This window comes from Carettochelys insculpta, chromosome 32 (assembly GCF_033958435.1).
Source record: "Carettochelys insculpta isolate YL-2023 chromosome 32, ASM3395843v1, whole genome shotgun sequence".
NCBI classification, from domain to species: Eukaryota; Metazoa; Chordata; order Testudines; family Carettochelyidae; genus Carettochelys; species Carettochelys insculpta.
Window position 1 is genome coordinate 4,432,242 of NC_134168.1, and position 22,680 is coordinate 4,454,921.

At 59.2% G+C, this 22,680-nt stretch overlaps 1 protein-coding gene across 1 annotated transcript in view; it reads right to left on the reverse strand.

The window, feature by feature from the left end:
• LOC142005108 (myosin-6) overlaps positions 1-19,265 on the reverse strand; it is a 29,351-nt gene extending 10,086 nt beyond the window's left edge. The window contains exons 1-27 of the mRNA XM_074982805.1: positions 19,063-19,265; positions 18,769-18,912; positions 18,081-18,237; positions 17,384-17,411; positions 17,179-17,287; positions 16,968-17,060; positions 16,670-16,733; positions 15,041-15,139; positions 14,796-14,899; positions 8,921-9,059; positions 8,516-8,634; positions 8,231-8,380; positions 7,775-7,945; positions 6,894-7,203; positions 6,023-6,096; positions 5,748-5,835; positions 5,401-5,518; positions 5,178-5,301; positions 4,769-4,905; positions 4,431-4,557; positions 4,037-4,165; positions 3,380-3,622; positions 2,880-3,056; positions 2,459-2,604; positions 2,289-2,379; positions 1,417-1,806; positions 1,038-1,164 (exon numbers count right to left, since the gene is read on the reverse strand). Coding sequence (XP_074838906.1) covers positions 1,038-1,164; positions 1,417-1,806; positions 2,289-2,379; positions 2,459-2,604; positions 2,880-3,056; positions 3,380-3,622; positions 4,037-4,165; positions 4,431-4,557; positions 4,769-4,905; positions 5,178-5,301; positions 5,401-5,518; positions 5,748-5,835; positions 6,023-6,096; positions 6,894-7,203; positions 7,775-7,945; positions 8,231-8,380; positions 8,516-8,634; positions 8,921-9,059; positions 14,796-14,899; positions 15,041-15,139; positions 16,670-16,733; positions 16,968-17,060; positions 17,179-17,287; positions 17,384-17,411; positions 18,081-18,237; positions 18,769-18,912; positions 19,063-19,257 — 3,853 coding nt within the window. The 5' untranslated portion in view covers positions 19,258-19,265. The remainder of the gene's footprint in view (positions 1-1,037; positions 1,165-1,416; positions 1,807-2,288; positions 2,380-2,458; positions 2,605-2,879; positions 3,057-3,379; positions 3,623-4,036; positions 4,166-4,430; positions 4,558-4,768; positions 4,906-5,177; positions 5,302-5,400; positions 5,519-5,747; positions 5,836-6,022; positions 6,097-6,893; positions 7,204-7,774; positions 7,946-8,230; positions 8,381-8,515; positions 8,635-8,920; positions 9,060-14,795; positions 14,900-15,040; positions 15,140-16,669; positions 16,734-16,967; positions 17,061-17,178; positions 17,288-17,383; positions 17,412-18,080; positions 18,238-18,768; positions 18,913-19,062) is intronic.
• Between the last annotated feature and the right edge of the window lie 3,415 nt (positions 19,266-22,680).

Here is a 22,680-nt window from a genome sequence, read left to right on the forward strand (position 1 = left end):
AGAGGAAAAGGTGGGGTCAAAGGCTGTGGGGGTGGTTACAACTAGGGGGTTAGGGCTGGGGCATAATTAAGGTTAGGGGGTTAGGGCTGGACATATAATTATGGCTAGTAGGTTAGGGCTGGGGGTATAATTAGGGTTAGTGGGTAAGGCTGGGGGTATAACTAGGGCTGGGGGTTAGGGCTGGGGTTATAATTAGGGTTGGGGGGTGTAATTAGGGCTGGGGGTTAGGGCTGGGGTTATAATTAGGGTTGGGGGGGCCAGGGCTGGGGGTATAACTAGGGTTGGGGGGTGTAATTAGGGCTGGGGGTTAGGGCTGGGGTTATAATTAGGGTTGGGGGGGCCAGGGCTGGGGGTATAACTAGGGTTGGGGGGTGTAATTAGGGCTGGGGGTATAACTAGGGTTGGGGGGCTAGGGCTGGGGTTATAATTAGGGCTGGGGGGTGTAATTAGGTCTGGGGGCCTAGGGCTGGGGGTATAACTAGGGTTGGGGGGTGTAATTAGGGCTGGGGGGGCTAGGGCTGGGGGTATAACTAGGGTTGGAGTTATAATTAGGGTTGGGGGTGTAATTAGGGCTGGGGGTTAGGGCTGGGGTTATAATTAGGGTTGGGGGGCCAGGTCTGGGGGTGTAATTAGGTCTGGGGGTATAACTAGGGCTGGGGGTTAGGGCTGGGGTTATAATTAGGGTTGGGGGGCTAGGGCTGGGGGTATAACTAGGGTTGGGGGGTGTAATTAGGGTTGGGGGGCTAGGGCTGGGGGTATAACTGGGGTTGGGGGGTGTAATTAGGGCTGGGGGTATAACTAGGGCTGGGGGGTGTAATTAGGGCTGGGGGTTAGCGCTGGGTGTAATTTAGGTTAATGGATGACCCGGTGGCTGAGTTTAGGGGTGCGCTTAAGGCTGGTTCAAGGTCAGGGTGACGCTTCGGGTGGGTTTAATGTTATGTTCGAATTAAGATGAACATCAGGATGGGGGCGGAGTCCCAGGGCACAGGTGGTGGGCAGGGGGCGGAGCTCCACAGCTGTTGAGGGCGGGGCCTTACCATTCTCCGCCTGCAGTTTGGCCCTCTGGGTGTTGGTGTCATTCAGCATTCGCTGCGTCTCCTCCACCTTGGCCCGGTGCTCGGAGGCCTGGTCCTCGAGGGTGCGGGACAGCTTCTCCAGGCTGAGCTGCGGCCGGGGAGAGGGGGACCGACCAGGGAACCGGAGGAGAGAGGCAGACGAGCGGGAGGAGCACATGAAAATAACCCACAGTAACGGGGAGAACCCGAAACCAGACCAAAACCCCAACAAAGGAAGGGGGAAGGTCTGGTTCAGTCCTGGCTGCTCCCATCAGCTCTCCAGGTCAGGCTCCGCCCCTCTAGCATTGGCTCCTCCCACTGCCCCTGGCCCCTCCCCCTCTATGGTCCCACCCCCGGCCACCTTGGCTTTGAGCAGCTGCTCCATGTTGGAGCTGACGTCGTCCAGCTCCAGCTTGAGTTCGCTCTTCTCCTTCTCCAGCTTCTGCTTGACGCGCTGCAGGTTGTCGATCTGCTCGCCCAGCTCGGCCGCCGAGTCGGCGTGCTTCTTGCGCAGGGTGGCGGCCGTGGCCTCGTGCTGCAGCGTGGCCTCCTCCAGGTCCCGCCGCATCTTCTGGAACTCCGCCTCCCGCTTCTTGTTCAGCTCGACCTGCACCGAGGTGGCGCCGCCCGCCTCCTCCAGACGCTCGCTGATCTCTTCCAGCTCCCGCGACAGCTCCGAGCGCAGCTTCTCCACCTTGGCCCGGGCGGTGCGCTCCGCCTCCAGCTCCTCCTCCAGCTCCTCGATGCGCGCCTGCCACCGGAGAGAGACCCACCGGCTCAGAGGGGCCCAGAACCTCTCCCGTGCTAGAGCAGGCAAGAACTCAGCGGTGGAAAGGACCTCAGTGCCCTCATCCTAATCTAGAACACCACCACCTAGAATCTGGGTTCCAGAACCCCAGGATCCTCTCCAGGCTGGGGACAGCAGAAGAGAATGGCTTCCTCGGATGAATCTCGACTCCCTACAATTCTAGATCAGACGGGCGAATCTGGATACAAGAAGCATGAACCCAGAATCGCACGGGCGCAATGTTCTAGAAAGGTCTGGTTTTTTCCCCCCCCAGACTGGTGCTGACCGACGGCAATCTAGAATGCGAGCGCTCATTTATGCTAGAGCAGCTGTGAAAGGGACAGTCTCATACGGACGTGAAAAGCAGTACCCCTCACTCCAGAGCAGACTCCCCAGTTCTGGAAGGGAAGGGAGGCACGTTCTAGAGCAAGAGGAAAGGCACCCACCTGCAGTTCCTTCATCTTCTTCTGGAGCTGCAAGGCCAGGGCTTGCTCATCCTCTATTTTGCTGTTCTGCTGGTTGATGTCAAACTCCTTCCTGCAGAGGGATTTGCAGAAATAAATCCCCCGCTGTGCTCCCAAGCACAATCTGTTATGCAGAGGAACAACCCTCTCACTTTTTCAGCTTCTCCTCCAGCTGCTGCTTGTCGTTCTCCAAATCCATGATGTTCTCCTGGGTCATCTTCAAATCCCCTTCCAGCTTCCTCTTGGCTCGCTCCAGGTCCATCCGTATCTTCTTCTCCTGCTCCAGGGAGCCCTCCAGCTGAGAAAGGAAAAGGTGTGTTGTTGGCAAGACCTTGCCTTTCCAAGGCATTCCCAAACACAGCCTGGAAGACATTCAGCCCCATCCAGGTTGACGACACCCAACCTAACCCCTCCCAGCCAAGCTTGAGGACGCCCAACCCAACCAAGAAAGCCAGTCCCTAGTGCTTTGCTAAAAGATGGTGATCAGCACTGACCCTGGAGAGTGACAAATCCTGAGACCCTACCCCCGTGTCCTGCAGCTAAGGGCCTCCTCAGGGACCATGAAATACTCACATCGTCTACTTGCTGTTCCAGCTTGAGTTTGGCTTTGGTCAGAGCGTTGACCTTGTCCTCCTCCACTTGCAGATCATCCAGTGCTTGCTGATGAGCCTCCTGTAGAGACTTTTTCTCCTTGGTCAGTTTAGCTATTATCTCATCCAGGCCGGCCATCTCCTCCGTCAGGTTCTTCACCTGGTGGGGAACATGTCCGGGATGGGAGGGTTCTGGAGTAACGGGCCCAGACCCAAACTCAATAGCCTGGGTAGGGTCCTCACTTCATTCTCAACCCAACTGATCTCGTGTGCACTCGACTTGCCTCAGCCAGTCTTGAAGCCCCTCAGTCGAACCCAACTCAACTCTACCAGCTTTAAAAACTTTCCACCCACCCAGACTGGAGGTCACTCAGCCCCACACAACTAATCTCACAGGCACACAAGTCAGACTTACCCAATCTGACTTGAGACTCAACCCAACCCAAAGTGCCTTGAAGCTGCTCATCCCGCCTGTGCCCTCACCTTGTTCTCCGTCGCATGTTTCTCCTTCTCCACCTTGGCCAAGGTCAGCTCCAGGTCGTCGATGTCCTTCTTGAGCTCTGAGCACTCGTCCTCCAGCTTCCTCTTCTTGGCCGTCAGCTCAGCGTTCATCTCCTCCTCATCCTCTATTCGCTCCGTCAGCTCCTTCGCCTTGGCCTCCAGCTGGATCTTGTTCTTGATCAGCTGGTCGCAGCGCTCCTCGGCGTCGTTCAGGTTGTCCTGCTCCTGCAGGGGAAGGAAGGAAGATGTAAGAGACAAGGGATTGCGGGGGTTTCGTCCGGGGGCCCCCGTTGCTCAGGATATGGAAGGCAAAGCTGAGAGCTTCCCAACGGGCCATTGGGCTTAGACGAAATTTGATGTGGAAGGCTCTCGTTATGCCTCGCTGGGGTGGTGGGGCTCATGGGTTCCCGTGAGGAGCTGTGGGGCTCAGATGGGGTTGGAGGTACCCTGTCACCCGCTGATGGAGGGGGGGAAGGAAGGACTGAGGGTGTACACATGGATTGCAGGGCTCGAAGAAGATTCTGCTTGGGGACCCCTGTTACAATCCAACCGGTCATGAGATGAATCAACCCAACCCAAAGCCATGGGCTGTGGAGCTTGTGGGGTGGATCGGGGGGCAGAGGGAACCCCTTCACTCACCGCCTGCACTTGCAGCTGCAGGTCGTTCTTCTCCTGCAGCAGGGAGACCATCTTCTCCTCCAGCTCCTTCCGCCGGGCCTCCGACTTCTCCAGCGCCTCCTTCAGACGCGCGGACTCCTCCTTCATGGTCTGCCCGAGGAGGGGAAGGACGGGCCAAGATCAGCTCAGTCATCTGAGGGACCCCGTCCCACCTTACCCGAAGCCACCCAAGGTTGCATTGAAACTAAAACCCAGCCCTGCCAACGTTTGATTGAGAACTCACTTTCCCGGGCTAACCTGCGCTCGATCACAGCTGAGCTTGGCCCCAGGTCCCAGCCCCATGAGTCTAGAACCCTTCTCTGTCTCCTGAGAGGCTCTAGATAAGTCAGCTCCATCTCCCCTTCTTTGACCTCACCTGCATCTCCTTCTCCGTCTCCGCGCTCTTCAGGAGCGGCTTGATCTTGAAGTAGAGCTTCATCCAGGGCCAGTTCTTCACGCCCATGAAGGCCCGGATGTTGTACTGGATCACCAGCAGGGCGTCCCTGCGCAGCAGCAGACAGGGCCACTGAGGGTGACCCCAGCTCTTGCGGGCACCCCCAGAGCTCAGTTCTTGCTTCCGCGGCCACTTCAGACCCTGGACAGAGCCCGACCAGCTCGTTCTGCCCAGGGGTCAGGCCGATGTCGCTGTCCCCCAGGGAAGGCCCGGCCTGGCCCCACTTAAACCAGCAAGGGCTGAGCCATGGCCTGTCTCACCTACGCTCCACAATCTTCTTGAACTCAATGCGCATGAGCAGCCCCCGTGCCTGGGCCTGGATGCGGGTGATGATCCGGGCCAGGCGCTCATCCCGCATCTCCTCCAGGAGTCCCAGCAGCCCGGCCTTGAAGAACACCTGGGGGCGCATGGGGAGAGCGAGAGAGAAGGTGGGTGGGAGAGAGAGACAGACAGGAGGGTGCACAGGGCAGACGGACGGAAGGGAGGAGGGCACAGACGGACGGGCGGAGAGGACAGACGGACAGACGGGAGGAGGCGGGGGGCAGGGCAGACGGACGGAAGGGAGGAAGGCACAGACGGACGGAAGGGAGGGTGGAACAGACAGACGGGCGGAGAGGACAGACGGACAGTTCGTTGCCCCTCCCACCCCGGCGGGCTCCTCCCCCTCACCTTGGTGTGCCCGAACTTGTACTGGCTGTGGTCGATGTCGAGGGAGCCCAGCAGCTTCTCCGCCCCCTTGCGGCTGTCGATGAACTGCCCCTCGGGGATGGCCGCGGGGTTCAGGATGCGGTACCTGGGGGGAGGGGGCCGTGAGCGACCCCGCAGCTCTCCGCCCCTCCCCCCCAAGCGCTGCGAGCTTCCCCTGCAGCAGTGCCCAGGGGGCGGGACCCACCTCTGCCTGAAGTCCCCGTAGAGGATGCGGTTGGGGAAGCCCTTCCGGCAGATGCGGATGCCCTCCAGCACCCCGTTACAGCGCAGCTGGTGCATTACCAGGGGGTTGTCCATCACTCCTGCGGGCCGGGAGACGGGGCGTTTCCCCAGGTGACTGGCGGCTCCACCCCCAAGCCCCCTCTCTCCTCCCTCCCCCGTATCGCTTAGCCCCACCCCACACCCTTCGCCCTGACCTGAACTGTTCCCCTCCCTCCCAGGCCCACCCATTTCTCTTAGCCCCACCCTTATGTCCAGAGCCACACCCCTGGCTTTAGCCCCGCCCCTTCCTCAGGAAGCCCCGCCCCTCACCCGGCGCCTTCCGCTCGTTGGGGATGATGCAGCGCACAAAGTGGGGGTGGGTGGTTTTGAGATTCGCCATCAGCTTATTCAAATTCTCCTGCGGAGGGGGGGCAAGAAGGCGGAGTCAGGGCCTCAGGGGTGGAGTGAGTATTGGGGGCAGGGAAATGGCCGTGTAACCCCCACCCTGGGGAAGGCCTCATGGTGAGACACCTCCCGCCCCAAATCCTTCCCCCTGAGAGGGCCCCTCTCCCGCCAGGACTCCCCAAAGCTCCGGGGGCTCATACCCGGTGCAGTGCTGATACCGTCTGGAAGGAGGAGCCTTTCTTCTTAGCTCCCTTCCCCTTCCCCCCATCGCCGCCTGTGGGGAGAGAGCAGGAGCGGGGCTGTGAGGTGGCCGGGGGGAGGGCGTATGTTGGGGATGTCCTGTACCTGGCTGGGAGTTTTCCTCATCCCATCCTATCCTCAGTCAGTCTGTCCTACTCGCCTTTCGTTCCATGGCTTCCATCCGTCTGTCCGTCTATCCCTCCATTCGTCCATCCATCCCTCCCCCGTTCCACCCACTTATCCCACCTGTCTGTCTGTCCATCCACCTCCCATTCCACCCATTTATCCCCTCCATCCATCCATCCATCCCCCATTCCACCCACTTATCCCATCCGTCTGTCTGTCCATCCACCTCCCATTCCACCCACTTATCCCCTCCATCCATCCACCTCCCATTCCACCCACTTATCCCCTCCATCCATCCATCCATCCACCTCCCATTCCACCCACTTATCTCCTCCGTCTGTCTGTCCATCTATCTCCCATTCCACCCACTTACCCCCCTCCATCCATCCATCCCTCCCCCATTCTGCCCACTTATCCCTTCCATCTGTCTGTCCATCCACCTTCCATTCCACCCACTTACCCCCCTCCATCCATCTATCTGTCTGTGCATCCACTTCCATTCCACCCACTTCTATCCATCCGTCTGTCCATCCATGAACCCACCCATCCCCCCATTCTACCCACTTATCCCATCCATCCATTTCTGTTTCTCCATCCCCCTCTCCTTCATGGATTGCTCCACCCTCTCTACTTTCTTCCACCCGCCACACCGACTTCCATCCCTCCATCGTGCTCTGTCGCCCCCATCCCGCCCAGTTTCCTCACCAGCCTCGGCCCCCGCATAGTTGGCGAAGAGGAGGGCGAGGAGCTTGAGAGCAGATTTCTGGTAGAGCCCCACCACGGTCTCGTTGAGCGGGTCTTTGTTCTTCTGCAGCCAGCCGATGATGTTGTAGTCCACTGTGCCGGCGTAGTGGATGAGGGCGAAGTGGGCCTCCTGCTTGCCCTTGATGTTCCGCGGCTTCCCGAAGTTGGCTGACTTGCCCAGGTGGTTGTCGAACAGTTTGGCCTTGAAGGTCATGTCCGTCGCCTTGGGAAACATGCACTCCTCCTCCAGGATGGACATGATGCCCATGGGCTGCGGGACACAGATGATTAGGAACCACTGAAGCCAGCAAACGCTGAAGGCTGGCTCCAAAGCCAGCCACTGACAGGATTAAGGCTGCCTCTTTACCCTTAACTCTGCCTCTCTTGTGAGAAATGATGCCCATGGGCTTGTGAAGAGAAGACAACAGAAAGGATAGTAGGGTAGAGCAAGGCAGAGGTGTGTTTATGTCACACCTGGACCCAATTTGGGCCAAGACCCCTGGAACCTAAACTCAAAAGGGTCAAGATTTTTTTTTGACCCAACCCTGATCCTCCCTCCGACCTTGAGTTAGTACCATTGCTTCCTGCCCACAGGCTTGGTCTGGCCCTGGTGGCTGCATGCCTCCCACCTGCCATCTGCCCCTCTGTGCCATGCAGGGTGTAGTGTGGTGCAAGCCCTCAGGTGGAAGGAGGAAATCCAGCCTAATGTGAATCGAACAGTTGTAGTTGGACTCTACCAGGCTTAATTTGGACCGCAGGGCTCTAGAACATGGGACGTTTCCCCTCTTGGGGGAGCCAGCTCCCACCTGACTCCAGGAGAAGGCTGTCTCAGGGCGAGGTACCTTCTCGATGAGGTCGATGCAGGCCTGCAGGTCCATGCCGAAGTCGATGAACTCCCACTCGATCCCCTCCTTCTTATACTCTTCCTGCTCCAGCACGAACATGTGGTGGTTGAAGAACTGCTGCAGCTTCTCGTTGGTGAAGTTGATGCAGAGCTGCTCGAAGCTGTTGAACTACGGAGGAGGAAGAGGGGGAGCGAGAGGCATGTGAAAACAAAAAGTGCCCCCTCTGCTTTGGTGAAACCATAGAGCTCTCTGAGCAAGACGTACCAGAGTGTAACTATGTCTATGGAGTGGTGCTTCTCTGGGGAGCCACCTAATGGAGGAAAGGAGGAACTGCACCACAGCCAGTGACCTTGGCTTGGAGCGTTTGGGGCTGTCAGAGCCAGGAACTACCCCTGCCAGCCAATGCCCCCACCCTCCTCCCTACAGCGCCCCCTGCTGGAGGGGGTCACTTACATCGAAGATCTCAAAGCCAGCAATGTCCAGCACCCCGATGAAATACTGGCGCGGCTGCTTCGTCTCCAGGGTGTTGTTGATCCTGGTCACCATCCAGCTGAACATTTTCTCATACACGGACTTGGCCAGGGCTCCGATCGAGTAGTACACCTGTGGGGGTGCCGGGGCACATCAGAGATGGGGAAGGGCGGGGAGAGTTCGAGGCGAAAAGAATGGAGTGAGGTGTGGGTGAGCGCTGGGGAAGCCGGGTGGGAGGAAGGAAGGAGAAGGTCGGGGGGGTCTCACCTGCTGGACATTCTGCCCCTTGGTCACATATTCGTTCCCCACCTTGACCCGTGGGTGACACAGCCCCTTCAGCAGGTCGGCCGAGTTCAGCCCCATCAGGTAGGCGGATTTATCTGCAGCTGCAGACGGAGAGGCTCGGTCAGGGATCCCAGACAGATCTCTCTGCGACCCCGTCCCTCTTCCCCCGCAGTGATCCTCCCCACGTCACCTGCCCTCAGCCCCCTTTTACACCCCCGGGGGCCCTCCATCCGCCCTACCACTGAGTGCCCCCCCATGCTCCCTGGATCTTCCAGCTTCCCACTGGTAGTTCCACCAGCCTCTGTGCTCCCATTTGCCCCCAGTGGTCCTCTGCCTGCATGGCGGCCTCTTGCCCCCTGTCCCTTCCCCCACCCCTCCCCAGCCTACCCTCGGTGCCGTCGGGCTCGGCCTGCTCCTCCCGCTGCTTCTGCTTGAACTTCATGTTCCCATAGTGCATGATGGCGCCCGTCAGCTTGTAGACGCCGACCTTCTCCTCAGGGGTGAAGCCCAAGACATCGAACGCGCTCTGGGGACCCGGAGGGGGGCCAGAGTCATTCTCAGGGGCGACCTCAACTCCTGGCCCCGGCCCAACACAGCAACCTCTGCCAACGGGCTCGGAGCTCCTGGGTGGAGGGGGGATGGAGTCCCCATTCCCATCCTTCCACACCAGCACCCACCTATCTAGCACCACGCTCTTCCATCCCTCCCTCCCCCATCCCCATCCCCCCACCAACCCTCCAGCCCTCTTTCCTCGCATGCAGCCGCCGGCCCCCTACCAGCTGGCCATCCAGTCTTCCCACACAGCCCTCTCTAGCCATCCCTCCTTCTCTACACACAGCTCCATCCATTCGTGGGACCAACCATCCATCCACCATTCCCTACAAGTACTCTTCCATCCATCCCTCCACCTGCTCCCACCTCCCCTCCCTCCATCCATCCACCCACCCCCCCACCCCTCCATCCATCCATCCACCCATCTGCCCCCCCACCCCTCCATCCATCCATCCACCTGCCCCCACCCTCCCCCTCAATCCATCCATCCATCCATCCATCCAACCATCCGTGCCCCTGTGATGGAGTTTGGGGTTCCCCAGGCTCTGCACCCCATCCGCAGGCAGGAGTGACTCTCACTCGGCAGGAGAACAGCGGGTTTATTAGCCGACAGGACACAGCGTCGTACAGAGGAGTCAGTACAGCAGGCAGAGACAGCCAGTCCCACCCATGCTGGGAAGAGGAGGCCCCGAGGGGCCCCCAGAGCCGGGGCCTGGCCCCCTCCTTTGTCTCTCTGTCTCCCAGCCCAGACTAACTACTTCCAACTCCCAGTTCCAATTCAAACCCCTCAGGCTCCACCTCCTCCTTTGTCTGCAGTACAAAGGTGTTACCTGGTCGTCAGGGTTACCCTCAGCAGGAGCCCCACACCCTCTGTGAGCCACACACACACACACAGGTATCCCCCACTCCATCACATCTCTCCCCACTTCCAGACCGAACTGAGCGGGGTCACTCAGCCAGTGACCTGGGGAAGTTTGGGGCTCTCCCCTCGTGATCGGGCATCGGCTGCACCCTCAGTGCTCCCCTTGATGTGCACCACCTCCACGTCGTAATCCTGCTGGGGGAGGCTCCAAGTCAGCAGTTTGGTCTTGGCCCTTTTCATGTGATGCAGCCGGGCAAGTCCCTTTAGTTCCCTCAGGTTGGTGGGTCTCCCTGCTTCTGTCTCTGGTCCGTCAGCCACGTTCTCAAGTCGGGCAGGCAGAGCCCATACAGATGCTGCAGCACCAACAGATCAAATAGTTCTTTTCTGGTCTGGGCCCTGCCCTGTCTGACCACCAGCCCATACAGCTGCTCCGGCACACGTCTGGAATTCAGTTACAGTCTGGTAAAGGAAGGTACAAATGCTTCCACCCTTGGCATTTAGCCAGACCACCACAATGGCTGTGTGCCTCAGTTTCCCCTTCCATGCCACACAATAGGTTTGGAATGTTCCTTCTCATGTGAGAGGTTGCAGGACGAGTTACAGGGAACAATGGTGACATTTCAGAGTTACAGACTCCTTCAACATACAATTCATGCTTATACATCAATGTCATCATGTCACATGGCTCTTTCCAAACATTCAGTGCATGGTACAATTCTACAGCTTTTGGTAGCAGCACCCCTTGGTTACAGCAGTCAGCGTGAGTAACAGAACAAACCCATTGCAACTGCACATTTACGTTGCTCTTTGGTAGACCACAACTTTTGTGTGACCTCCTTGAGAATCTGGTATTTTGGGGATAAATGGCTGAGGCCTTTCTTAGCACCATCAAGTTCTAATCTTCTCTCTTGCCCCCTGGGGTGGAAATCTGATCTCTCTGGCTGCGCCCTCCCTTCTAACAAGAGCTGGGCCATTGATGGTCTCAGGGAGACGGCCCCCGCCCAGCCAGCCTGGAAATTTGCAAACCAAAGCGGTTTCTAAAAGTTGTTTTGTGAGTCGCAGACGCAGAATCCACATGGAGGAATCCCTGTTTATCCCTTACTGGCCCACCAGGCCCACAGCTCCTCTGTCCTTCCACCTCCAGCTTCTGCCTCCCCATGGAATCAGAGGTGGAGTCCAGTATGAGAATATAAGTGTTTCCACCACCTGGAGATGGGGAATTGCTGGCCCTCTCCTGCGTCCTACAGAGACTGACTGTGCAGGTGTTTCACTTGGTTCTCACAGGGCTGCTCACACTCCCTGAGAGTTTTTACTTTACTTGCATCAACTTCCAATTCCTGAGAAACTTTTACCCTGCCTGCTTTGGACCCTTCCAGAGCACAGCCAGTGGTTTCACACTCAGGCAGGTCCTGGCCATCAGGAGCTGAAACAAACTTCTCCCCAGGCAAAGGGTTGCTCTGGCTCTTACAGACAAGCACCTTTCCTGTTCACTTTCCTTCACCTCACTCCCATTTTCTGCAGTCCCCACAGACGGGTCAGGAAAAGTTTCAGGGAAATTCTCTTCCTCAAGAGCTCCCCCAAACAACAACTCACCCCTGTCTGCCTCCACAGGGGCACTGCTCCCTTGAGCCACAACCAGCTCCTGGGGTTCACCTACACCCAGGATCACTTCTGACCCATCCCATCAGGCAGATTCCCACATAATCCCCCTCCAGGCAGACAGCCGGTACCACCGGACAGGTCAGGATCCCTTTCCTCCCCTAGGCTACCAGCTTCCTTATTTTCATCAGTCAGTGTAACTCCATTGCCAGTCTGCTCTTCCTGTGTCCTGGCGAGAGGATGACTCTGGTAGGACAGAGTCCTCTCACCCCTCCCAGTAACACCTCAGCATCAGGCAAAGAACAAGTACCAGAATCGTCTGGTCTCTGGGATTCCCTGATGATACTAACTGGATGAGACCAAGTTAAAGCATCATCCCCCCTGAGAGACACAGAGGTAGGCCCACTTCCCATCCGGGCTTCAGCTGCCCTCAGATCCAGCTCTGGGATCTTGGCTCCATCTCGAGCCCCCACAGGCTCAGGCAAAGGAGTCACTTCCCCAGGAGCAGAAGCAAGGGTCCAAAGCAGGCAGGGTAAAGGTTTCTCATAAGAACATAAGAACATAAGAATGGCCATACTGGGTCAGACCAAAGGTCCATCAAGCCCAGCATCCCATCTGCCGACAGTGGCCAATGCCAGGTGCCCCAGAGAAGTAGAACAGAAGACAATGATCAAGTGATTTATCTCCTGCCATCCATCTCCTGCCCTTGTTATGAAGGCTAGGGCACCATACTTTATCCCTGGCTAATAGCCATTTATGGACCTGACCTGCAAAAATTTATCAAGCTCTTTTTTAAACCCTAATAGAGTCCTGGCCTTCACAGCCTCCTCGGGCAAGGAGTTCCACAGGTTGACTGTGCGCTGTGTGAAGAAAAATTTCCTTTTATTAGTTTTGAACCTACTACCCATCAATTTCATTTGGTGTCCCCTAGTTCTTGTGTTATGGGAAAAGGTAAATAATTTTTCTATATTCACTTTCTCCACACCATTCATGATTTTATATACCTCTATCATATCGCCCCTCAATCGCCTCTTTTCCAAACTGAAAAGTCCCAGTCTCTCTAGCCTCTCCCCATATGGGACCCTTTCCAAGCCCCTAATCATCTTAGTCGCCCTTTTCTGAACCTTTTCTAATGCCAATATATCTTTTTTGAGGTGAGGAGACCACATCTGCACGCAGTACTCGAGATGTGGGCGTACCATAGTTTTATATAGGGGAAGTATGATATCTTTTGTCTTATTATCGATCCCTTTTTTAATAATTCCTAACATCCTATTTGCCTTACTAACTGCCGCTGCACACTGCGTGGATGTCTTCAGAGAACTATCCACTATAACTCCAAGATCCCTTTCCTGATCTGTCGTAGCTAAATTTGACCCCATCATGTAGTACATGTTCTTATGTTCTTATGTTCTCATACTGGACTCCACCTCTGATTCCAGGGGGCGGCAGAAGTTGGAGGTAAAAGGACAAAGGAGCTGTGGGCCTGGTGGGCCAGTAAGGGATAAACAGGGATTCCTCCATGTGGATTCTGTGTCTGCGACTCACAAAACAACTTTTAGAAACCGGTTTGGTTTGCAGATTTCCAGGCTGGCTGGGAGGGGGCCGTCTCCCTGAGATCATCAATGGCCCAGCTCTTGTTAGAAGGGAGGGCACAGCCAGAGAGATCAGATTTCCACCCCAGGGGGCAAGGGAGAAGATTAGAACTTGATGGTGCTAAGAAAGGCCTCAGCCATTTATCCCCAAAATACCAGATTCTCAAGGATGTTGCACAAAGGTTGTGGTCTACCAAAGAGCAACGTAAATGTGCAGTTGCAATGGGGTTGTTCTGTTACTCACGCTGACTGCTGTAACCAAGGGGTGCTGCTACCAAAAGCTGTAGAATTGTACCATGTACTGAAGGTTTGGAAAGAGCCATGTGACATGATGACATTGATGTAGAAGCAGGAATTGTATGTTGAAGGAGTCTGTAACTCTGAAATGTCACCGTTGTTCCCTGTAACTAGTCTTGCAACCTCTCACATGAGGAGGAACATTCCAAACCTATTGTGTGGCATGGAAGGGGAAACTGAGGCACACAACCATTGTGGTGGTCTGGCTAAATGCCAAGGGTGGAAGCATTTGTACCTTCCCTTACTGGGCTGTAACTGAATTCCAGACATTGGCTGGAGCAGCTGTATGGGCTGGTGGGCAGACAGGGCAGGGCCCAGACCAGAGAAGAACTATTTGATCTGTTGGTGCTGCAGCATCTGTATGGGCTCTGCCTGCCCGACCTGAGAACGTGGCTGATGGACCAGAGACAGAAGCAGGGAGACCGACCAACCCAAGGGAACTAAAGGGACTTGCCCGGCTGCATCGCATGAAAAGGGCCAAGACCAAGCTCCTGACCTGGAGCCTCCCCCAGCAGGATTACGACGTGGAGGTGGTGCACATCAAGGGGAGCACTGAGGGTGCAGCCGACGCCCTGTCACACGGGGAGGGCCCCGAACTTCCCCAGGTCACTGGCTGAGTGACCCCGCTCAGTTCGGTCTGGAAGGGGGGAGAGATGTGATGGAGCAAGGGATAGGTGTGTGTGTGTGTGTGGGGCTCACAGAGGGTGGGGGGCTCCTGCTGGGGGTAACCTGGTGCCCAGGTGACACCTCTGGGCTGCAGACAAAGGGGGAGGTGGAGCCTGAGGGGTTTGAACTGGAACTGGGAGTTGGAAGCAGTGAGTCTGGGCTGAGGGAGAGAGACAAAGGAGGGGGCCAGGCCCCGGCTCCGGGGGCCCCTCAGGGCCTCCTCTCCCCACATGGCTGGGACTGGCTGTCTCTGCCGGCTGCACTGACCCCTCTGTACGACGCTGTGTCCTGTCGGCTAATAAACCCGCTGTTCTCCCGCCGAGTGAGAGTCACTCCTGCCTGCGGACGGGGTGCAGAGCTCGGGGGACCCCGAACCCCATCACCCTCCCCTTTGTCCTCCTATGCCCTCATCCTTCTTTCTGCCTCTCGCTCCAGCCACTCAACCACCCACCTGGCCGTCCACTCCTGCTACCCTCCATCCATCCGTCCGTCTGTCCGCCCACTCAGCTGCTGAGCCTATTGTTCACCTGTCCTTCCACTCACTCAACTCCTCCCGCACCCTGGCGGTTCTGCTCACCCTCCTGCCCTTCCTGTCCTGGTAAGTCTCTCTCCCTCCCCACACAACACAGTGTCTCCCCACGGAGCCTCCCCCCAGGTCTCGCCCGGCCCCTCCACCAGCCTCATCTCTCACGTCGGTGGCCGTCAGCTCCTCAGAGTCGTCGATGGAGGCTACAGTCACTTCTCCTTGGGAGACGAAGCTGTAGTCGTAGGGGTTGTTCGTCACCAGCAGCATGTCTGATCCGGGGGCGAGGGGGAGGGGAGGTTAACTGATTTCCAGATTTCCTCCCAGCCCAGGGAGGGCCCCGATTCTGGACTCGGGGACGAGCCCCTTCCCACAAGGCTTCCTTCCCACCCCCCGCCCCCTCGCGGACTCACCCAGAAGTTCTGGCTTCTTGTTGGACAGGATCTGGTAGAAGATGTGATAGTTCCTCTCCGCCCTGAGCTGGAAGATGACCCGGGATTTCTCCAGGAGATCTGATCAGTGGAAGTATTGAATTACAGAACTGGAAGGGACCTCAAGAGTTCCCTGAGTCCAGCCCCTGGCGCTCATGGCAGGACCAAGCACCGTCTGGATCAACCCTCACAGGTCTCTGTCTAACCTGCGCTGAAGTATCGCCAGGGATGGAGATTCCACCGTCTCCCCAGGCCATTCACTCCAGCTTTTAACCGCCCGGACGGGTGGGAAGTTTTTCATAATGTCCCACCTAAACCTCCCTGGCTGCAGGTTAAGCCCATTGCTCCTTGTCCTGCCCTCAGAGGCGCAGGAGAGCAATTTCTCTCCCTCCTCCTTGTAACCCTCTTTGAGGTTCTTGAAATCTGCTGTCGTGTCCCCTCTCAGCCGTCTCTTGCCTAAACTAAGCGAGCCCGGTTCTTTCAGGCTTCCCTCAGAGCTCAGGTTCTCTAGACCTTTCATCAGCCTTGTCGCTCTTCTCTGGGCCCTCTCCAGCGTCTCCACAACCCCCTTGAAATGTGGTGCTCAGAGCTGGACCCAGGACTCCAGCTGAGGGCACTCAGTGCGGACCAGAGCAGAAGAATGACCTGTCGCGTCTTGCTCACAAGGCACCTGGTGATGCAGCCCAGAATCACGTTTGAGCTTTTTGTGACAGCATCATATCGTTGACTCATATTTAGCTTGTGATAGATGGATAGATGGATTGATACGGCGTGTGGGGATGGATGGATACGGTGTGTGGGGATGGATGGATAAGGTGTGTGGGGATGGATGGATAGATAGATACGGTGTGTGGGGATGGATAGATAGATAGAGAGATACAGTGTGTGGGGATAGATAGATACGGCGTATGGGGATGGATAGATACGGTGTGTGGGGATGGATAGATGGATATGGTGTGTGGGGATGGATAGATAGATACGGTGTGTGGGGATGGATAGATAGATAGAGAGATACAGTGTGTGGGGATAGATAGATATGGCGTATGGGGATGGATAGATAGATACGGTGTGTGGGGATGGATAGATACGGTGTGTGGGGATGGATAGATAGATAGAGAGATACAGTGTGTGGGGATAGATAGATATGGCGTATGGGGATAGATAGATACGGTGTGTGGGGATGGATAGATGGATATGGTGTGTGGGGATGGATAGATAGATACGGTGTGTGGGGATGGATAGATAGATAGAGAGATACAGTGTGTGGGGATAGATAGATATGGCGTATGGGGATGGATAGATAGATACGGTGTGTGGGGATGGATAGATACGGTGTGTGGGGATGGATAGATAGATAGAGAGATACAGTGTGTGGGGATAGATAGATACGGCGTATGGGGATAGATAGATACGGTGTGTGGGGATGGATAGATGGATATGGTGTGTGGGGATGGATAGATAGATGTGTGTGGGGGTGGATAGGCAGATGGAGGAGGGGGCGTGTGGGGGTGGGCAGACCCATAGAAAGGAGGGTGTGGGCGTGGACAGGTGACACAGACGACAGACGGACAGGCAGTGCCAGGTGAGAACGTTGAAACTCAGCTCACTCACAGGTCTCGATATCTGCTGAAGCCAACTTTCCCGTTGCCCCAAAGTGGATCCGGATGAATTTTCCCTGGGGAAGGAGAACGGAGGGAGGGGGGTGGAGATGTGGGGTGGGGCCTGTGCGGGCAGCTGATGCATCAAAGCCGGCTCTGCCAACACCCCCTAACCCCACAGATCCTCCTGACCCCCAGACACCGTCCAGCAGACCCCCAGCTCACCGGTGTCACCCCACTGCACACAGACCCCCCCAGCCCTGCAGGCCCCTGCTACAGCCCCCGCCCCGCCCAACCCCACCAACACTCACGAATCGGGACGAGTTGTCGTTCCGCACAGTCTTGGCGTTGCCGAAGGCCTCCAGCGCGGGGTTGGCCTGGATGATTTGATCCTCCAGGGTCCCCTTGGGGGCCAGAAGAGAAGGAAAGGGTATTAGACCTGGCTGTGGCTCCTCGCCCTAGGGCTGCCCATGGGGCACTGTCCTGGGGAAGCTCCCAGCACCGACGCAGGCAGGGGCTCACCTTGCTGGCGTTAGGCCCCTCTTTCTTGCGGTCGCTGATGGCCGCGATGCTGGCGAAGTACTGGATCACCCGTTTGGTGTTCACCGTCTTCCCCGCCCCGGATTCGCCGCTGCAGAGAGAGGAGGGAGCAGGTGGGATGGGGCGTGTGTGGGGGGGGGGGTCAGCTGGCGCCCCCAAGGGTGAGTGGGGTCGGGGAGGTACCCACGTGATGAGGATGGACTGGTTTTCTCGGTCTGGAAGAGAGAAGAAGGATGAGCCATCAGTGGGGGTGGCGGGGAGGGTGAGGGAGATGGGCGGGGAGGGAGACACCAGAGTAATGGGGGGCACAAAATGACGTTGGGGGAGGCTGGGGTGTCACTTCAGGCGAGGGGGGCTAGTTATGGTCATGACTGAGAGGTAATTAAAGTTACGTTTCTGGCTGGGGGCATCGTTAAGGTTACAGTTATGGATGAGGTATAGTTAAGGTTACAGTTGTGGCTGAATTGTAGTTAAGGTTATGGCTATGGCTATGGCTGTGGTTAGGGTTATGGTTATGGCTGGGGGTATAATTAAGGCTCAGACTCTGGCTATGGGTGTTGTTAAGGTTATGGTTATGGCTGGGGGTATAATTAAGGTTCGGATTATGGCTATGGGTGTTGTTAAGGTTATGGTGATGGCGAGGGGTATAGTTAAGGTTATGGTTGTGGCTATAGGTGTCGTTAAGGTTATGGTTATGGCGAGGAGTATAGTTAAGGTTATGGTTGTGGCTGTGGGTGTCGTTAAGGTTATGGTTATGGCGAGGGGTATAGTTAAGGTTATGGTTGTGGCTATAGGTGTCGTTAAGGTTATGGTTATGGCGAGAGGCATAGTTAAGGTTATGGTTATGGCGAGGGGTATAGTTAAGGTTAAGGGCAGATCCCTACCTGTCAGCATGTTCTGGTAGGCATTGTCGGAGATGGAGAAGATGTGGGGTGGGGCCTCACTTCTCTTCTTGCCCCTGTAGGCGGCCACCACCTCTGCGTTATAGACGGGCAGCCACTTGTAGGGATTGACCGTCACGCAGAACAGCCCCGAGTAGGTCTGGAGAAGCGGGAACGGGGCAGGAAGAAAGGGTGGAGAGAGAGGGAGAGGGTCGGAGCGTGGCACAGAAGACAACACCCCTTCCCCGGCTCTAGAACATGAGATGCCAGAAAGGAAGACCGTGTCGTGTGCTTTGATCAAGAACCGGAGTTGGTGGGTTGTGGAAGAGGTCTGACAAGAGGCGACTCTCACTCAGCTCTAGAACTGGGGGTGGGGTGTCTTCTCTCGTCTAGAACAGGAGATGGCACCGTCCCCAAATCCAAAGGAGGGCTGGTGACCCCCTTGGTCTAGAACAGGGAGAGAAGCACCCCTCTCATTCTAGAAAAGGGGAGAAGCCCCCTGATCCGGAGCGGTTGGTGAGGCCCACCCCAGTCTAGACCAGCCAGATAACACACCCCACCCCTGATCTAGAAGGCAGGAAAGGGGCACAATCCGGGGAGGAGACCCCGGTGCTTCCCGCTGAAGGGTAGCGCAGCAGCGTGGGGGGGATCGACGGGGCTGCAGGACCCCCCCCCCCGCCCCCCGACTCACGTAGATCATCCAGGCGCCGTATCGCTCCTTGAGGTTGTAGAGCACGGCCGGCTCGTGCAGGAAGGTCAGCATGGCCATGTCCTCGATCTTGTCGAACTTGGGCGGGTTCTGCTGCATGATCTGGGCCTCCTTCACCGTCACCGTCTGAGCAGGGGAGAGCGTCATGGGGGGGTTTCAAATGGACCCCCCAGCTCAGCCCCTCATCACACTATCAACCCCTCGTGCACCCACCCTCCCCTTTGACCTCTGACCCTCTCGGTCCCCCCCCCCCCCTCTGCCCGTGACCCGCCTCACCTTGCCGCTCTCGGTCTCGACGGTCACCTTCCCCCCGTCCCGGCTGACGACCCGGCCCTTGACGAACTCCTCCCTGTCGTCAGGCACGAAGCACTCGCTGCGGCCGTCGAAGGGCCGCGTCTGGGCCGCCAGGCGCTCCTTGTCCGACTTGCGCAGGAAGGGGGCGGCCGCCCCGAACTCAGCCATGTCAGCCATGCTGGGGTCTGCAGGTGAGGGGGTGCTCTGGGTGAGTGCTTGGGGGGGGGGTCTTCTGCCCTGCCAGCCTCCACCGCCATGGGGAGAACCATCCCCACGGGGTCCCCCACCCCGCCAGGTCCCCTCCCAGCCCTGGGGTCCCCCTCACCCTGGGGAGAGACACCCCCACGGGGTCCCCCACCCCGCCAGGCCCCCTCCCAGCCCTGGGGTCCCCCTCACCCTGGGGAGAGACACCCCCACGGGGTCCCCCACCCCGCCAGGTCCCCTCCCAGCCCTGGGGTCCCCCTCATCCTGGGGAGAGACACCCCCACTGGGGTCCCCCACCCCGCCAGGTCCCCTCCCAGCCCTGGGGACCCCCTTACACTGGGGACAGCCATCCCCACTAGGTCCCGCTTACCCTGGGGAGAGACACCCCCACTGGGTCCCCCACCCCGCCAGGTCCCCTCCCAGCCCTGGGGTCCCCCTTATCCTGGGGAGAACCATCCCCATTGGGTCCCCCACCCCGCCAGGTCCCCTCCCAGCCCTGGGGTCCCCCTCACCCTGGGGAGAGACACCCCCACTGGGTCCCCCACCCTGCCAGGTCCCCTCCCAGCCCTGGGGTCCCCCTTACCCTGGGGAGAGCCACCCCCATTGGGTCCCCCACCCCGCCAGGTCCCCTCCCAGCCCTGGGGTCCCCCTTATCCTGGGGAGAACCATCCCCATTGGGTCCCCCACCCCGCCAGGTCCCCTCCCAGCCCTGGGGTCCCCCTCACCCTGGGGAGAGACACCCCCACTGGGTCCCCCACCCTGCCAGGTCCCCTCCCAGCCCTGGGGTCCCCCTTACCCTGGGGAGAGCCACCCCCACGGGGTCCCCCACCCCACCAGGTCCCCTCCCAGCCCTGGGGTCCCCTTACCCTGGGGACAGCCACCCCCACTGGGTCCCCCACCCCGCCAGGTCCCCTCCCAGCCCTGGGGTCCCCCTTACCCTGGGGAGAGCCACCCCCACGGGGTCCCCCACCCCGCCAGGTCCCCTCCCAGCCCTGGGGTCCCCTTACCCTGGGGACAGCCACCCCCACTGGGTCCCCCACCCCGCCAGGTCCCCTCCCAGCCCTGGGGTCCCCCTTACCCTGGGGAGAACCATCCCCATTGGGTCCTCCACCCCGCCAGGTCCCCTCCCAGCCCTGGGGTCCCGCTTACCCTGGGGACAGCCACCCCCCACTGGGTCCCCCACCCTGCCAGCTCCCCTCCCAGCCCTGGGGACCCCCTTACACTGGGGACAGCCATCCCCACTAGGTCCCCCTTACCCTGGGGACAGCCACCCCCACTGGGTCCCCCACCCTGCCAGGTCCCCTCCCAGCCCTGGGGTCCCCGTTACCCTGGGGACAGCCACCCCCACTGGGTCCCCCACCCCGCCAGGTCCCCTCCCAGCCCTGGGGTCCCCCTCACCCTGGGGAGAACCATCCCCACTGGGTCCCCCACCCTGCCAGGTTCCCTCCCAGCCCTGGGGTCCCCCTTACCCTGGGGACAGCCACCCCCACGGGGTCCCCCACCCCGCCAGGTCCCCTCCCAGCCCTGGGGTCCCCCTTACCCTGGGGACAGCGCTCCGGCTGCCATGAGGCCCCCAACAGTCGCAGGACCCCTCCAAGAAGATCACTCCTTGCTGCCCTCTCCCAGCCCTGGGGTTCCCCCTCCCCCTTGGGGCGCATGGGGCCTTACCTGGGCAGAGGATCGCAGATCACACAGTGATTGGGAACAGCTGTGGGGGACAGAGAGAGCGAGAGAGATAGGGAGCAAGTTAGAGTCATCCCACCTGGGCTCAGTCCCCCCAGTCCCTGGCGCTCCCCCACCCCCTTTCCACAGCCCCCCCCAGCTCTCCCCAGCTCCCAGGGCGGCAGTGGGGGCTGGTGGTTAGAGCAGGGGCCGGGAGCCAGGACTCCTGGGTTCTCCCCCGCTCTGGGGGGCAGTGGGGGCTGGTGGTTAGAGCAGGGGCCGGGAGCCAGGACTCCTGGGTTCTCCCCCGCTCTGGGGGGCAGTGGGGGCTGGTGGTTAGAGCAGGGGCCGGGAGCCAGGACTCCTGGGTTCTCCCCGGCTCTGGGAGGCAGTGGGGGCTGGTGGTTAGAGCAGGGGCCGGGAGCCAGGACTCCTGGGTTCTCCCCGGCTCTGGGGGGCAGTGGGGGCTGGTGGTTAGAGCAGGGGCCGGGAGCCAGGACTCCTGGGTTCTCCCCGGCTCTGGGGGGCAGTGGGGGCTGGTGGTTAGAGCAGGGGCCGGGAGCCAGGACTCCTGGGTTCTCCCCGGCTCTGGGGGGCAGTGGGGGCTGGTGGTTAGAGCAGGGGCCAGGAGCCAGGACTCCTGGGTTCTCCCCCGCTCTGGGGGGCAGTGGGGGCTGGTGGTTAGAGCAGGGGCCGGGAGCCAGGACTCCTGGGTTCTCCCCGGCTCTGGGGGGACAGTGGGGGCTGGTGGTTAGAGCAGGGGCCGGGAGCCAGGACTCCTGGGTTCTCCCTGGCAGTGGGAGCAGGTGGGGGCAGCTCCCTCCTCTCCCCCCCACCCCCAAGGCAGGCAACCCCCCAGCCCCCCCCCGTCTCACCGGAGCCTGGCACCAGCTGTGCCTCCCGGGGGTCCTGGGCCCCCTTTATACCGCCGGCGCCCCCTCCTCTGGGGAGTGACGGGCCAGGAGCCCGCATGAATCTGCCCATGAATGGAGCGGTCCGGCCCGGCGCCCCCTCCCCCTGCATTCCAGCGAGGGGCGGGGAGGGTCCCCGAGGGGCTGATAACGGGGCGGGGGGAGTCAGAAACCGCCGCCCCTCCCCCTTGTCCTTCAGCCAGGCGGGGGGGTGGGGGGGCGTTGGGAAACGACTTTCAGCCACTCGGATGCTCTGCCCATCAGGGAGAGAACCCAGGAGTCCGGGCTCCCGCCCTGCTCTAACCACCAGCCCCCACTGCCCTCTGTGATGGAGTGGGGGGGGGTGCATGTGTGAGTCAGGCTGGATGTCCGAGGCAAGCAGCAGCTCCCAGTGGCTAAGGATGACCCTGGGGCTACAACTGGCAGGTAACACCTCTGCCCTGAACAAAGAGCAGGGAGGAGCTCAGCTGGGTTTTGAATCGGGGGCGGCAGTTAGAGGCGAGGAAAAGGGAGAGCTGGAAGGCAGCCAGGCTGAGGAGGGGGAAGCTACACCCCAGAGGGGCACCCTTCGGGGTCCTCTCCCCAGGACGGGTTGGAAGGACTGTCTCTGGCTGCTGTGCTGTCGCTTCTGTGAGAAACTGGACATCTGTTGCCTAATAAACCTGCTGTTTTACCTGCTGAGTGAGAGTCTCTCCTGCCAGCGGACGGGGTGCAGTGCAGGGGGACCCCTGAACCCCATCACACCCTCCCAGAGCCGGGGAGAACCCAGGAGTCCGGGCTCCCGCCCCCGCTCTAACCACCAGCCCCCACTGCCCCCCAGAGC